This window comes from Excalfactoria chinensis, chromosome 2, assembly GCF_039878825.1.
Source record: "Excalfactoria chinensis isolate bCotChi1 chromosome 2, bCotChi1.hap2, whole genome shotgun sequence".
Taxonomy (NCBI): domain Eukaryota; kingdom Metazoa; phylum Chordata; class Aves; order Galliformes; family Phasianidae; genus Excalfactoria; species Excalfactoria chinensis.
The window spans coordinates 57,993,853-58,010,097 of record NC_092826.1 but is presented as its reverse complement, the minus strand read 5'-3'; the positions used below and the strand labels follow the sequence as shown (position 1 = coordinate 58,010,097).

The 16,245-nt window shown below is 36.9% G+C and overlaps 1 protein-coding gene across 1 annotated transcript in view; it reads left to right on the top strand.

The window, feature by feature from the left end:
- CTNNAL1 (catenin alpha like 1) overlaps positions 1-16,245 on the top strand; it is a 55,327-nt gene that overhangs the window by 26,045 nt on the left and 13,037 nt on the right. Inside the window, exons 4-11 of the mRNA XM_072327513.1 lie at positions 3,271-3,390; positions 4,909-4,998; positions 5,295-5,465; positions 6,314-6,514; positions 9,109-9,195; positions 12,232-12,390; positions 13,998-14,090; positions 14,401-14,551. Of these exons, the coding sequence (XP_072183614.1) occupies positions 3,271-3,390; positions 4,909-4,998; positions 5,295-5,465; positions 6,314-6,514; positions 9,109-9,195; positions 12,232-12,390; positions 13,998-14,090; positions 14,401-14,551 (1,072 nt within the window). The remainder of the gene's footprint in view (positions 1-3,270; positions 3,391-4,908; positions 4,999-5,294; positions 5,466-6,313; positions 6,515-9,108; positions 9,196-12,231; positions 12,391-13,997; positions 14,091-14,400; positions 14,552-16,245) is intronic.

The window sequence follows — 16,245 nt, the reverse complement described above, 5'->3', positions numbered from 1 at the left end:
GCTGCACCAGGGGAGATTTAGGCTGGATGTTAGGAAATAGTACTTCTCTGAAAGAGTGAAACAGTGGAATGGGCTGCCCAAGGAGATGGTGGAGTCACCGACCCTGGAGGTGTTCAAGGAACATTTGGATGTTGTGTTGAGGGATGTGGTCTAGTGAGATCTACTGGTGATGGGTGGATGGTTGGACTGGATGATCTTGTAGGTCTTTTCCAACCTTGGTGATTCTGTGATTCCGTGATTTGTGCATCTTCAGGTTTATGAACAGTTTCATTTTCATTGTTGTAATCATCTTCTTCATGTGAATCAAGAGTACTTGAGTAAAAAAAATGCAGAGGGACAGAAAGGTGATTTACAGACTGCTGATTGAGATTTTCTAGAATGGTGATCTACTGCAAAATTGCAATCTCTGCTTGATGATCCTGATGATTCTGTTCCTGCCCGTGCATCCTCTGCACCATATATGCCATCTCTGTGTTTTTAGATGGCTTGTATTTCTTAAATCTGTGCCCACATCTTTCCAGCCTTTCACAACTTATTTCATTCTTTGTCTGAATTAGGCGCCTCATCAGTAAGTTTACATCTTGCTCCACTTACTGTCACCAATCAAATCGGAAGCACCAGAACAATGAGTAGAGAAGTGACAGATAGCGAGGGTGTTGCTATCCTATGCAGATTAGATAAAAATATGGATGTGCCCTGAAGTAATGTCAGCCTAGGACTGCAGTCTGAAAAGTGACATTCACAGAGCAGCAGTAGCTGCAAAATGCTAAATTCTAATTTAATTATTAATAGAAACATGACCTTTCTGTTATATACTTTAACCCTGGATTTTGAAAATTTACATTTTCATAACATGACAGAATGGCTCGTGTTGGAAGGGACCTTAAAGACCATTTAGTTCCACACATGGGCAGGGATATCTCCCTCTAGACCAGGTTGCCCAAAGTTCCATTCAACCTGGCTTTGCAACTTCTAGGGATGGGGCATCCACAACTTCTCTGGGCAACCTGTTCCAGTGCCTCACCATCCTCATAGTGAAGAATTTCTTCCTTATATCTAATCTAAATCTGTCTTAGCTTTAAGTCATTACCTGTCACTACATGCTCTTGGCAAAAGTCTCCTTCCAGCTTTCCTGTAGGCTCCTTTTTAAGCAGTGGAAGGCCCTGATGAGGTCTCGGTGGAGCCTCCTCTTCTCCAGGCTAAACAAGCCCAGCTCCCTCTCCCTTTCTTTGTGGGAGGTGCTCCAACATTCGGATCGTCCACCTCTGGTCTCAGTCCAACAGCTTCATGTTCTTATGCTGTGAGTCCCAGAGCTGCAAACAGTACTCCACTCACAGGAGTGGAGCAGATAGGAACAATCACCTCCTTCAACCTGCTGGCCTCGCTTCTTTAGAAGCTGCCCAGGATACACTGTGTTGTCTGGGCTGCAAGTGCACACTGCCAGCACATGATTTGCTAGTCATCAACAAAGAGCCCCTAGTCTTTCCTAGAGCTGCTCTCAATCCATTCTCTGCACAGCCTGTGTTTGTGTTTGGGATTGCTCTGACCCAGGTGCAGTACCTTGCGCTTGGCCTTGCTCAGCTTGATGATATTCAGACAGGCCCATTTCTCCAGATTTGTCAAGGTCCTCCAGCGTATTGACTATACCACATAGCTTCTGTGTTGTCCACAAACTTGCTCAGTCTCATCGTCCATGTTGTTGACAGACATTGCTGAGCATTCATGGGGACCAAACAGTGGATGTGATCACAGTGAGGCAGGGAGTGGTGCATTTCAGCAACAGTGGGTCGCCTCTGCTGGTGCAGTGTTTTATGTGCACAGCATGCAGGTTCTTATTCATTGCTGGTACAAATGCATGTCCAGTGTTGTTGACTATGTTGAAAAATAGTGTTCTATAGCTGAGAATTTGCTCTATCAAATAGTGTTGTTGTGCTTTTTGTATCTGTTGTCATTTTCATGGAGATAAATAGGAGGCATTACTATTGGATTGACCTACATATTTTTATCTGTTTTTGGATAAGAAAGTTGGACCCTAACTTGTTTGTTTCTTCCTTTTCCTGCATTCACTTTTCTTCTTTTACTCTTACACGGCCATTTTCATATCTCCATTGTTGTGTGGCTTCCTTGTAAGTCCTTTGCGTTCTTATTCAGACAGAGATTCAACCTCTGAATAATGAAAGTTCTTGTTTCTGCAGTGTTTGTGGCACTGGCTGCATAATGTAGCATTCTCAGACTGATATTGCAGTCTAGTATTGCATGGGCCACTTGCAATTGTGGGTTACAGGGCAAGGGGAATTTGTCACAGTCAAGTATGTAGGCTGCTTTTTACTCAAGTGGAAAATTCTTTTGGCATAGAAATGAAAAACTGAGTTGAAGTTTCTCCCTTTTAAGTAAAGTTCATTAAATTTCCATGGGCTATCTTATCTCCAAACAGAGACACAACAAAGAACTGCTTTATTTCCTTCTGAAGTCAGCTGGATTTGAAAGATCACTGTGGGATTATATACTATGCATCTAACCTGAAACACTCCAGTGTTAAAGTCTGTTGTAAACCTTACTGTAGTGCCCTCAGCAAGATAGCTTCAATAATTTATATGCTGTGTGATAGTTTTTGCTGAACTTATACAAAAATGCTGATTTCACATGTTCCTACATACCTTGAGTAAGAGCTTGTTGCAATTTTAGTACTTTGCTTTATATAGATATAATAAAAAATCTTCTCAATTTTAAATCCAGCTGTTACGGGGAGCGTAAAGCTGCATTAATTCATTTCTAAAGTTGTAAAATTTTCTTTCATGAATGCATTTTTCATGCACGTTGCCAGCCATAAAACACTTGTTGGACTGTGCAAGCAAGGCTTTAGACTTTGAAAACGATGCATCTGAAATTGAACTTTGAAGTTGAGAATTACAGTATGCAGTATTATCAGTACATAATTTTTAGCTACTTATGTTTATAAATGTAATAGGCAGGAACATTTTTCTAAATATAAAAACTGAATCCTGCAATACTGTTGCTCTTGGGATTGGGAAGAGTGAAGAAAATGTGTTTGAGCGTTCAAAAGAAGTAACACATTTTGACTGAAGCATGATTAGTAACTTAAAGTTTGATTTCCAGCTTTTGGTTTATTAGTACCTAAATTGTAACGAATTCCATTCATTTTATATGACATTGTTTAGAAGTGTCCACCAATAATAAAATCCCTAAATTAGTAATAATGGTTCCTGTTCCGTATCTTGATGATCTGCAGTTTTTCCCCTTATCTTTCAGGTTCTCGCAACTATGGAACATCTAGAAAAAGTCAGTAGTTTCCAGGAGTTTGTGCAAATATTCAGCCAGTTTGGAAATGAAATGGTGGAATTTGCCCATTTAACTGGAGACAGGCAAAATGTGAGTATTGATGAAGGGCTATAAGAGATGTTTTAAAAAATACTTTTCACCTAATTTATTTGAAGATTTTTGTTCTTTCGTGGTCCTTAACTATTAGAAAGCAAAAATTAATGGTTTTCTGTCTCTGAAAACCACATTTCTGGAAAATGGAAAAGCTAGGTGTTATTAAAGGATATCCTGCTTGGAAATAAACTGCTTTTATGTATTTATTTTTTCTCAAATATTCATAGCAGTTGTTTCCTCAGAAGAAGAAACTGTGTTGCTTGTAAGTGATACTCTATTCAACTATTTTTGGTTTTCTGTATTATTTGGGCTTTCATTCTCGCTTTTCCTTGTCTGCTTGACTCTTTTGGAAAGAGTACTTCATTAATCTACTTAAAGATGCTGTCAGGGATGTGGTTGGTGTGCTACACCGTGTGTAGGCTGCTGTGTGATTTTATTGGGAGGAAGCATCCCTCAAGGTATTTTTCTTTAATACAAGTCTGCTAGAAACTCTTGAGTGTGATTGGATTTATCCAAATGAAATGCATACATTTCTGAAACGAGTTACTGTTTAACACTTGGTGACCTCAGGCTTTAAGATTTTCTGTCCTTGTTAAGTAAGACTTATTGAAAAATGTCAAAGTGGCCTGATTTATCTGGTTATTTGTGTGTGTGTGTTTATCTGCTTTTAATGTAGCATTAATTCCATTCTGAAAACTTTTCCCTTTTCAGGTAATAACTTTTGCCATTCTACAGTCCATATTTTAAGATGAGTAATAAGTCTTGATGCACAGTACATGTCAGTGTTTTGATAGAAGTAGGATTACAAACAGAAAGCTAATGCACTTTCATCTAGGATCTACATTTTCTAAACTTATATAATTAGGAGCTTATACTTCCTAATAGCAATGAGACCAAAAGGCTTTACTAGATCTGAGAAAAATCTGTCTCCAATTATAGTAAGAAGTATGAGACATGGGTAACTGGCACAGGGAAGAACTAGACCTGGTTTCAGTGGAAGTACCATTTGGTTACCCATCTTTATTATTGGTCTATGGAAAATATAACAATACATAAAATATTAATTTTCTATTTCCTTCACTGCAGTGCAATGAAAGGTTGGTGTTCTCTTTCCCTGCCTTCCGCTCCCCGCCATTTCAGACGCTATTTTTAATCACAGGTTTTGTTTTTTGGTTGTGCTTTTTGCTTCCTTTCCTGCTCTATAAATAATGCTATATGATAAGGATACAGAAATTAGTGACCTAATTAGCACATGCTGTATCTCTGCGATCTTCCTTCTTTGAAATCTGAATTGAGTAGTGCCAAGAATAAATACATAAATTAAAATATTTCTGAAAAGCAAGATCTAGATCATGAGCTAGGCTTAAAATAGCATCTGTTAGACATCATAAAGAAGCTTTCTTACAACCCATCCATCTGCAAGACAGTCTTTTTTTTTTTTTTCCCCCAGACTCCTAAGCAGTAAACATTTTAGTTACTATGCAATATTCCAATCATTTTTTGTTTGGTGTTTAGGATTTGAAGGATGAGAAGAAAAAGGCCAGAATGGCAGCATCTAGGGCTGTTCTTGAGAAGTGCACCATGATGCTGTTAACTGCCTCAAAGGTCAGTGAGTATTCGCACTTTTACACAGTTTAGATTAATCGAAGTATGGCGACTGGCAGTAGAGCTGTCTGTTCTTTCTCAACCTCACTTTAAACTTCATACTCAAAGGTATAAGGGGATAAAATGAGTAGAGGAATATCTTTACATTCTCAATAATTCTATGAGTTTAGAATTCTAGCATTTTAACAGACAGAACTTGTACTCTTACACATTCTTCAGACTTGCTTCAGCAGAAAGCATTCATTTCACTCCTGCATTTGTCTCCTTCTTAATACTTAGCTTGCTTTCTTTTGAAGACTTGTCTTAGGCATCCAGACTGCGAATCTGCTCGTATAAACAAAGATGGTGTTTTTCATCGAATGAGACTAGCTTTGGAACAGGTAATAGAAATTGTAACTGACTCTAGACCAAATGGAGAAAATGAAGTGGCTCCTATCAGTATATATACTGGCATCAAAGAATTCAAGGTGAGAATGGAAAGAGTGTTGTTTTCTACAGCTGAATAAATTACCCCCAACTAGAATGTTTTTTTTATTGGTATTATTTTTAAGTTATTATTTTTAGCATCTTTTCAGCAATGTAACTTGAATAAGTGTCTCAGAATGTACGAGAGTCCACCAAAAGGTGACGATAATTTCATTGCTCTCGCCAAGATATGTGTTCTGATATTTCACATTTCCTCCTGCTTTTCTTGGGAGGGAGTGATGCCTTTAATGTTGAGCAAACTTAAGTACCAGGATATCACATTCCGTTAAGATTGATGTTGCAGAATTCTTGCTTCACAATTGCTAGCATTTTTTAAACGCACACAAATATGCATGCAAAAATTTAAAAGAGCAAACTGGCATTCAGAGAAAATTTTATGAATTGAGATTGTATCTTATTGCTCAGAGAATTAACAGCTATGTCTTAAAACTTGGGATCTGTGAGACACTGATGTCTCTCTCTCCCTTCTCAATATACCAAATGTAAATATTTGAAAAACACTCAAAATTGATAATACGGTTGTGGAAAAGCTTGTAAAGATTAGTCAAAATCTGAATACACAGCTATTTTCTGATACTTAACTGAAAAGCTTCTTATTGACTGCAGGAAAACAATGCCGATAGTTCTGATAAATGGAGAGTAATTTTGTTTAAAGAAACCCACGTCCTACACCAGAGGTCCAATAGAAAACTATTGGATTACTTTGAAAATACATGAATACTGAAAAGCACAGAAGAAAAAAATAAAATGTAAAATGATGCACCTGCCTTTCACTTTACAACAGTAAAACTAAATAAATTCTCAAGGAATCCATGTGTTTCTTTTTCAGAATAAGGTGGAGGGCCTTCGTGAGAATCTTTATTTTCTCTCAAAAGAGAATCTTTCAACAATGCTGGAGGTTATCCTGGAACATACGGAGGACTTCACAGATTCTGCCTATACCAGTCATGAGCACAGAGAACACATTTTGGAGCTGTCTAAGCAGGCTAAAATGGAACTAGAGCAGCTGGTTTCAGTGTGGATGCAAGCTGTAAGAGCTTTTTAGCAAAGTAAATCTTTTCACCTCTACTTTGGAAAGAAGTTTTTAATGCCAAACATCCTCTGGTCTAGGAAGAGAGAATTGTGTGTATTCCTCAGAGTAAGTTAGCTGATGAAGGAAGCCAGAGTTTGTAACTATGCTTTTTTAGCTTCAATACTATGTTCACCTTGCCCCAGTGATATCGCTACACTCATTCACTGACACCTAAGTTATGCTATTGTAGGTGGATTAGTTTTCATGAAGCTGTAAGTAGAAATGAAAAGATTAACAGAAGTGTCAAAACACAGTCTTGAATGGCAAGGCCTTTAGATGGGCTCCTTCAGAGACTTCAGTTGTCTTGATCCCATGGCAGTGACCACGACTTGTATTTCTTGTTTTCAACAGAATATTGACAACACTTAAACTATTAAAAAGTGAAATATTCTAAAACTTGACTATTAGAGAGAAGAGGGAAGACAAGTGAGAAGAGACTTACTGGGAATTTTTGTTCAGCCTTTTCTAAAAGTTTCAGTGACGGCACTTTTCCTTTTTTGGGAAGAAGCACATTAAGGCTGTCTCTGTCATTTGTCTTACCTTGTTCCTTGAAGATCATATAAAACACGTGCTAAAGGGGGAGGGAGATCAGCAATGGAAAATGCGATTTCTGTTCCTGCTACTGACTTGCTTTCAGTTTTGCTCCTAAGGAAATATATAGCACAAAATCTTAACAGTCTAATATAAGGTCAGATTTGTATAAGCAGGATTAAAACTATATCTATTACTTCTGAGAAAGCATTTTTTTTTTTCCTTTTCTCCTCTTTGAATCAGATGCATCCGTCAGTTGTTCTTAATGTAGTGGAACAGTTTGAAGAGAATATAAATGTTACTGTTATACAGGCACATCTAGAATCTTTATTGCATAGAATGCAATAGGTTGTGCTTACTCAGCCTGCTTAGGTTGAGTGGTTCTAAGCTGTATTACTGGAGAAACTCATCACTTCTAGATAATTTACATGCTGAATTTCAGGTGATGGAAATGAGAGCGTAGTACAAAAATATGTGTGTATATGAGCCGTGAAAATACTTGAGTGTGCACTTACGGGCTTGTGTATTATATATTTACATTAATAAATAATGCAGCTTAGCTGTGACTGAAGTCTCAGGGAGCAGCTGAAACATTACCAGCTCACTGAAGTGGCTCTGCTGTTTAGAGCTTCATTGGCAGGTGAATATTTTCTGAGGAGCTTAATGTAATTCAAGTGGGATTGTTGATAACCAAAATACTTTGGAACGCATGAATTGAGAGATATGTAGAGCTCTTAGATTGCACGATTATCTCCCTTTTCACCCGTCATACTTCCTTTCAGCAGGCAGAGTAACTGTTAATCTTCATTGAAGAGTATATTTTAAAACAGAAGTGTCTTGAAACATCTATCAACTTCAAATCATAGACTTGCTAGCATCATTGACCTGCTAGTTTGTATTCCTCTGTGTGAATGCAAAGTAGCTGGAACACACCAGAGAATCTAATGCTATTGATTGAGCTACTAATATTTCTGAAATCCTTGCTGCAGATATCCAAGCTCATAAAATTCAAAGGCAGTATAGGGTAGTGTGTTTTCCTGTGGGCTTATTTGGATTAGAAAATTGTTTTTCAGTTGTGATTACTGAAAAGGAAAATAACTGTACATAAAAGGAGTTCCAGTGTGCATATTAAATAAATTGGTGAAAGAATAAAAAAGGGCAGGGCAGCAAGTACTGAATGTGAAGATGTTAAAAGTGATTGTATTATACTTTTAGACAGTCTCTGGTTAAAGAATACCTCAGGAAATGATAATATTGGTTTGGTGCTTCTTTTTTTTTTCCTTTAAGGAAAAAAACAATGAGTGTGCTTGTCTTATCTGCAGACATTTTGTGTTTATGTTACTACATAATTTATACTTGAGGTGCTTATATCTTTGCAGCCGTGGGCTTGTGAATGGTCCCACCTGGGATAATTCATTTCAATAGCTTTTGGAGATGGGTGCAGACCTACTGCTATGGAACTCTTTTTCCCAGTGTATGTCTTTTGACATGTGGGTTATTCCATAGATTGTGTTGGGTTTATTTGTTTCGTTGGATTGTTTTGTTTTGTTTTGTTTTGCCAAATTTGGTGCTCCACCTTGAAGCTGATTCAACAAAATGAAGATAATGTATTTGTTTAAATTAGACGAAGATCTGAAGTCTTACAGGGAAGATACCCTTTGGTAAATCAGTACAAAACATTTAATATAACTTTTTAGGTACCCCCTTATTTGAAAAAGGGTGTTGTTTTAAGTTCTAAATCATAAAGAAACCCTCTTTCTGAAGATGTCCATATGACTCAGAAATAAATTCCTGTTGGTCCTAATCAGTCAATTAGCTGTCATTGATATCAGTCTTAGATTCCATCAAGGAATTCTTCAAGTCAAATTTACACAGGATGTGCAAATGAAAATATTACCCTTAGAAATACAAAGCTCTCTTCTAAAGCAGTGAAGTAATGTGTCATGGTGGGATTTGCTGTTGTGTTTTTTTTTGTGTGCGTGTGTCTAATGTTTTGTCTGGTTGTTTTCTTTGGCTTCCAGCAAAACCAGAAGACAAAGGATCTCATGGAAGACTTGGAAGTCGCCATTTTAAAAACATGCCAGTGTATGAATGAGCTCAAAAGAGAGGTAAGTCTGGTTGGAACAAGCACAAACTGAAGGAAACCTTGCATTTCTTACTTTTCGGATATGAAATTGTAAACATAGGATACTATACCTAAAGAGGCTAGAGTAGCTGAATCACAGTTTCATCAGAGAGCTGGTATGCAATCATATTTTTTGTTCTTTCTTGTAACTAATTAGAAATGTATTGGATACCTAGGCTGTTTGCCAGTGCTGACAGCAATCAAATGAAAATGCATTTGAGAGTACCATCGTTACTTTAAACGTAGTGACTGAATTTTACTTGAGGAAGCACCCATCCCTGTTTAAAATACCTTTTCTTGTTAGAATGTGCTGAAACTTACCGTAGCTGTTCACTTATATGTGTGTACTTGTGTAGCAAAAATGTGTTATAGTGATGCATTATACTCAGGTATTTTTCTGGACAGTTGGCAGTTTATTGTAATCACTATTTTCCTGAATACAAGCATACTAGATGTCACAAATAATGACATGTGGTATGAGATAGCTGCCTTGTTGGACAAATGGGATTGATTGTATTTATTGATCAGGATCCTACCTTCTCCCTCTTCTCTCACTTAAGTAGAGAGCATTGGTGCCTTGTCTGTTCCGCAGATTTGACAAATACAGAATTACTGATTTCTGGCAGCTTCCAAAACATTTGTAAAGCATTCAGATATCTTTTAAAGACCTTCCTATTCCTATTATTCCTTTAAACAGATAGCAAAATGAACACTAAGGACAGTGAAGGTTTCTATACTAGGCTACAGGGCAGCACAGAGATATTAGAGAGGTATGGTGTACTTGTGCAGACTGAGATCTGAGCTGTTCTGACTGAAAATACTTGGCTAACAAACCACTTTCTGCTGGTTTTGTTACCTGTTGGGCTCCTTGAAAATAGAATATACTTGTGTTCTTTAACTAACAGTTTTTTACTGCAGTTACTGTTACATAGGAAGTCAGTAGCAGAGCTTTTCCAGAGTGACATTCAGTTGCTTTAATCCATTTGGGGTAATGGCATTCCTATGTAGCAAATGAGAAGGAAGGGTTCCCAGTGAAAATAGTATGTAGCTATGTAATTACAGAGACCATAAGGCGAAAGTGCTAATAGTATGTAAAAGAAACTGTTAATATCCTGGCTATACATATATATATATTTAGCTCCTTAAATGTAAATCTTACCATACTGTCCTGCCCACAGATTTCTATTTATGAACATCATGCAAAGACTGCATGCTTATTACAGTTGAATAGTTTTGTCAGGTGTCAATAAAAGAAAATGATCTCCTGTAAACCAGCTAACAGAGGTGGAGTACAAAACAGTGGGTTACCTATGCCCTACAATTAAGTCCCATATTAAAAGTGAGCTGAAAGCGTAGCAAGCTGTTCTAGAAGCTGTGGAACAAACTGAGTGGGTTTGGATTTCTAAACTAACAACCCCAAGCTGTGTATACCTCGCTTTTGTGACTCGTGGACAATGAAAGCTTTGTTAGAAGGAGCTTTTTAAAACATGCGGGATTTATGCTACCAGTAGAAGCAAACTTATAGTATTGTCATTTTCCTTGTAGTGACTGGATTTGTAGCAGATCTCCACATAGCCATGTTTTTGAGTGTGCCTGAAGGCTGTCCTGTTAGTCCTTTGCTGCACTGTATCAACAAATAAGCTCTCTGTTCATGAAACCAAATGTTTAGTGACACAAATTAAAACATTTTAATACACTAGGTATCTGAGAACACAGACAACTGTGTTAAAAGCAGTATTTTCCCATCTCTTGTCATTTTATGGAAGAAACAAGAGGCACATTCCTTCCTCAAGATCATTTTCCTGCTTGATGTTCTGAGACAGCATTGAATAAACTTCTTTTTTAGATCAAGATGAAAAGAATCTGTGATGAAAAGGTGATCACTATTGTAGTCTATATATAAATGAATATTGCCTGCTCCTACTTCAACATTACAAGTCACAGATATCCTTTTATTGGAGCTGCTTTCCTTTCAGAAGTTAAATATATGAAACGTACGTGAAACAAACAAAACCTCTTATTTCTGGGCTGCATAGGAAGTGCTTTTAGAAAAAAGAGGGGGAAAACTGCCAGCATTTCTAGAAAACATTCTCTTCCATCCACAGTCAAGGCCCACCAAGGTCACGTTATCAAACTCTTTTATGTTTACAAGAGCTTGAAAAATCAACTTCTTGAACAGCCGTGTTTGTTATACATTCCATTCAGTCTAGCGAAACAAATGTAATACTACAAGACTCAGCAGTTATAAGAAAGATCTCCTATTTCTAAAACAGGCTTCTGTTTTTAAAATTGAGCTGATTACAGGGCACAGGTAAACCCACTAGAATTAGCAGCATCTGTTGCTGATTGCTCTCATCAAGTAGAGTCCTTCAGAACACAATTTCAGTAGTTCCATGCATTTGCATTTAGGGATATGTTTCAAGGGGAGCTTTACCTTGCTAGTTATCAGCAAGTTGAGACTTTTTCAGAATCCAGCTCTGTCTTTGAGCTTCTTGCAGAGCAGGTGCTTTTAACTTTTCTGAAGCTGCGTAACAAGCCGATGGATTATTTTCGAGCTTTTCTTTGTGTCCTTGACAATTTATTGATGGAAACATAATTTCTAATGCGTTATAAATTCAGATACTGTGCCTCTGATTCTATTCACGTATGTTCTTTGTGAGAAGTAGAGTGGTTGTTGTGCTGTGCTTATGCTGCACTTGGTGCTCCACAAATTCACACACCTGTTTTTTCCATCTACAATATCTTCGGCAAGCAGCTGTGTTATAATCACACATTCTGATTCTACCCAGCTGCTCTTTTGTTTGCCTTTGGGTGGGCTGTTTTTGAGTACAGTGAATTTTATCTTTTTATTTTAAATAATAGTTGAAGAACTAAAGCCCCAGGCTGTCTCTGTGCTGCTATTGCAGTATACTTTTTTGCTTCTTGGAAAACAGCTCTATCTTCAAAGGAGTTTAGTTTGGTGCTGGCTATATTTCTTTCTCTCTAAAGCATCTCTCTCCTTCTTTTAATGATATTCAAGGTCCACAGTGCAGCAACGTCTTTGGCAGCAGATCTGCTGAAATACCACACAGATCATATGGTTCTCAAAGCATTAAAAATCACAGGAGTAGAAGGAAATCTGGAAGCCGTAGCAGAATATACTTGCAAGTTATCAGAGCAGAAAGAGCAACTTGTTGAGGTGAGTTCACAGTTGTCTTCATTTTTGTAGGTGAAAATGAATAGCTAGGTTATCTTCATCTATTCTTTAGGAAGGCTTTTGCCTGTTTTGGTTTTAATGATTACTTTCATTTTTTCCTTGTATACTGTTGGTTGGATTTTGTGTTGTTCTGCTATGGTCTGAGCCAGAGGTAATGCTGTGGCAAATAGTTGCTGTAGCATAGGTGTACAGTCTGTTCTCCTCCTGAGTCTAGACTAAAATTCATTGTTTGACTCAGTGTTATACACATGCATAATTTGGGGCTGAAGTACTCATGAAAAGTAGTGTTTAGATCAGGCTAGAGATTATAACCTTTTGCTAAAGCTTTAAGCATCCAGCAATGGCTGAAGCCAAGACACGTTTTAAGAAGGAAGAGAATTTAAGGTTAAGTTTCTTAATACAATAAACTTTACTGTTTTGAAGATCTTGTCAAGTTTTTGTAAGTCAGAAGATCACTGGAAATCTTTATTTATGTGTGTGTAAAAATCTGTTGCAGGTGTTAATACATGCACAGTTTGTACAGTAGTTTTCATACACATGAATAAGAGACTGAGGCCTATGTGTTGGGTTTTTTTTTTAGTGTTTTATGTATTTTTTGTTCCTCTCCAAGACTGCTTTTCAGCGTGCTGTGTTTATGATGTATGGGTTAAGCAGATGTATTGAGTTGCATGAAGAAGCACATGATGTGAGAGCAAGTCTTGCTAAGATAGTGATGGAGTGCTGAGGCAAATGAAGCAGAGCTGAATCTTCTGCACCAGAAATATTTAGGACTATTTCTCAGGTTTTAATGGGGGCTTCATGTGAACTTCAGAAACTGGGAAGTCAACCCTGGTCATTTTAAATTTCAGCTTCAGTGTCCCCATTTCTAGTTGGTATTAGTGATTCATTGGTGTTCCCCTTTTAGTGAGACACTGTTTTGTTTCCAGGCATAGTTGTGATTATATGTGGATCTTACAGCATTTCCAGTAGCAGACGAGGTAGTTTAGTATATGCTATTTTTGTCTTAAATTCTATTTGCGATCTGAAATTCTTCATTCATTCTCAGCCCAAAGTTCACTCTTAAACTTACTAAAAAAAACAAACCAAAAAAAAGCAACTGCCTTTTACTAGCCTTACAACCTTTTACTTTCTTCCCTGTGTTTGAGAAAAACAAGGTCATACAAAGATAACTAAGCTCTCTGGATGATGGAAGCCTACGTTGATATTTGTTGAGTAAACTAAGTTTTGGTGACATCGTCTATGCTGTGTTTTCTCCAAGTTCTATCAGATTTATTAGTTTACTTAATTACGCATGCGATTGTTGGTTTTGGAACGATTTAATTTATTCAAGATTTTTATTTCTTTTGGTGATTTTTTGTTTTCCTATACCTTTTAAGCCAGGATTTTTTTTTTTTCCTGATTTTTAAATGCTTCTTGAGAAACACCAAACTGTGAGGTGTCCAGTAAGCTTTGAAAAGGACTATTAGTAACTTATTGTATGCGTGCGGGCATGTGTGTCTTTTTTCGTTAACCGTGAATGCATTAACCAATGAAAAAATATTTTTTATCATTCTTTTTTCTCTTTAAATTTAAAAATAAAATGTGTTTAGATGTGTCGCTTGTTGAGGCATGTTTCTGGAACAGAGCCCCTTGAGATCACGTGCATACATGCAGAAGATACCTTCCAGGTCACTGGCCCACAGGTATGCTCAGCTTTTATCTGGTCACTTCAACTGGGCATAAATAAAAATCGCTTCCGTGAGCTTTTTTTGAGACCTCATGTTGAGCTATTTGAAGTAACTCTGTAGGAGAGTTGCACTTCAGTGTTGGATGTTAACTAAAAGCATACGCAAGGAAGATCATCAAACTTGTGTGTGTCAAATGAATATGCTACAGAAACTTCATATTAACAGTTTAAATTTTGTGTTTTGCCTATGCTTGCATTTGTTAATTCACGTGCAATGCTATTTACGAAGATGTCTTTCACTAACAAATGTTTTGTTTTCTGTCCAGATAATTTCTGCTGCAGAAACACTAGCATTACATCCATCTAGCAAGATTGCAAAAGAAAACCTTGAGGTGTTCTGTGAGGCCTGGGAGTCTCAACTGAGTGATATGTCACTGTTGTTAAGAGAAATCAACGATGTGTTTGAAGGAAGAAGAGGTAAGAATGTTACACAGAAATAGAACAATGACATTTCCTAACCAAAGAAGAATTTTAGCTGTAATTTAAGAAATACTGCTTTCTTAGAAGAGGAGCACAATAAGTGGTACCATATCCCTTACAGCAATGTGAAATCTAAGTGGTAATACTCAAATACGTTGGCTTTGTGCAGATGTCGAATTAAAGCACTTATTGGATTTTTTTTCAAAGAAAACCACAGCCAGAAATGTAAAGGCCTGGTTTGTGTGAAATTGAGGATGTTTAACTTCCTGCACTGTGATTAGTTCCTGTAAAATTGAACTTTTCCAAAGTACTCAAAATATTTGACACAGCCCTTTGCCAGTGGTGCCCAACTGTGAGCGATGTAGACTTTCATCCCACCTTGTAGTTTGAGCTACAGCACATTAGTTAATGACAGTCAAGATGCACGTAAATTGTGTGGCATGTTTAATCATTTCCTGTTTTCCTGGATAATACATAAACATACCCGTTCTGTTCTGTCACTTTGCGTTGTATTTACTTCATAATGTAGTGAATGTAGTTATTTGATTTTTAAATTGCTGTCCTTTCTCCTGGATGGAATCCCTGATGACTCTGCACAATCTTGGGATATTTTCTCTGGTTGGTAAGTTTATTGGTATTTGTACAACATGTAGAAGGGAACGATGGAATTTTGCAAGACAGATGTGTGTTTACTTGTAGGTTCTCTTGATAAATGGAAGTTATTTTTATTATTTTTATTATTATTATTTTTATCAAAAATACTTTTTTTTGCAGATGATGTCCTAAATGTAGCCTGACATGCATTTTGTGGCTGTGTGTTTCAGTCTTTAAAGTACAATTGTGTACAGATAGAATGTGAAATATAACAATTCTGAATGTCTTCTATTTTTAAGAAAATCACTCAGGTTAAGAAGTTCAGATTTAGTTAAATACAGGGACTTCGGGCTTTTGTGCCTAAGATACAGGGAGAAAGTAAATTGTTATTCAGGTTAGATGACACTTTATCAGTGATATAATACTTTGTCTTGTTATTAACATAAAACTGTATCATTTTTAGAGTTTATTTTGGCTGCTTAACTTTCTATACTCAATCGCACAAGCACTTCTTTGGCAATTTGTTGTGAGGTCAGTGAACAAGCAACTGCAGGGCAGTAATAGCTCACATTGTTGCTGCTGGTTGTGAGATGAATGTGTGAGTCTGAAGGCTTGTAAATGAAAAAGGTGATGAAATTCAGACTGGGTTTACAATAACCTTGGGTAGCATACGTTATTGGGAATTTGAGAAATATATTATGGTTATCTTTTTTTTTTCTTCCACCTTAGCCTGGAATATGATATTAAATATGTAGTAATCTACTAGATCAGAGATCCTATTGATAGACCTTTTAACTTCCAGTGTCTTTTTTGTTTTGGGAGCCAAGGATGTATTAATTTTCTCTAAATATACGTTACATTTTATATAATGGGGTAAAAATATGGTATTACTCTAATATTAATGCATTGTGATCCATTTGGTATTTGCAGGGCTGATTATTCTGTTATTTATTTTTTCATATTCACGCAATAATGACTGATAACCTTTCTATTATATATATGTTTGTATGCACATAAGTATCACTGTAATTGAATTATCAGGACAAGAACCTTGCAGCCACAACAAAACATAAACTTGGCTTTCAGAACAACCAGTT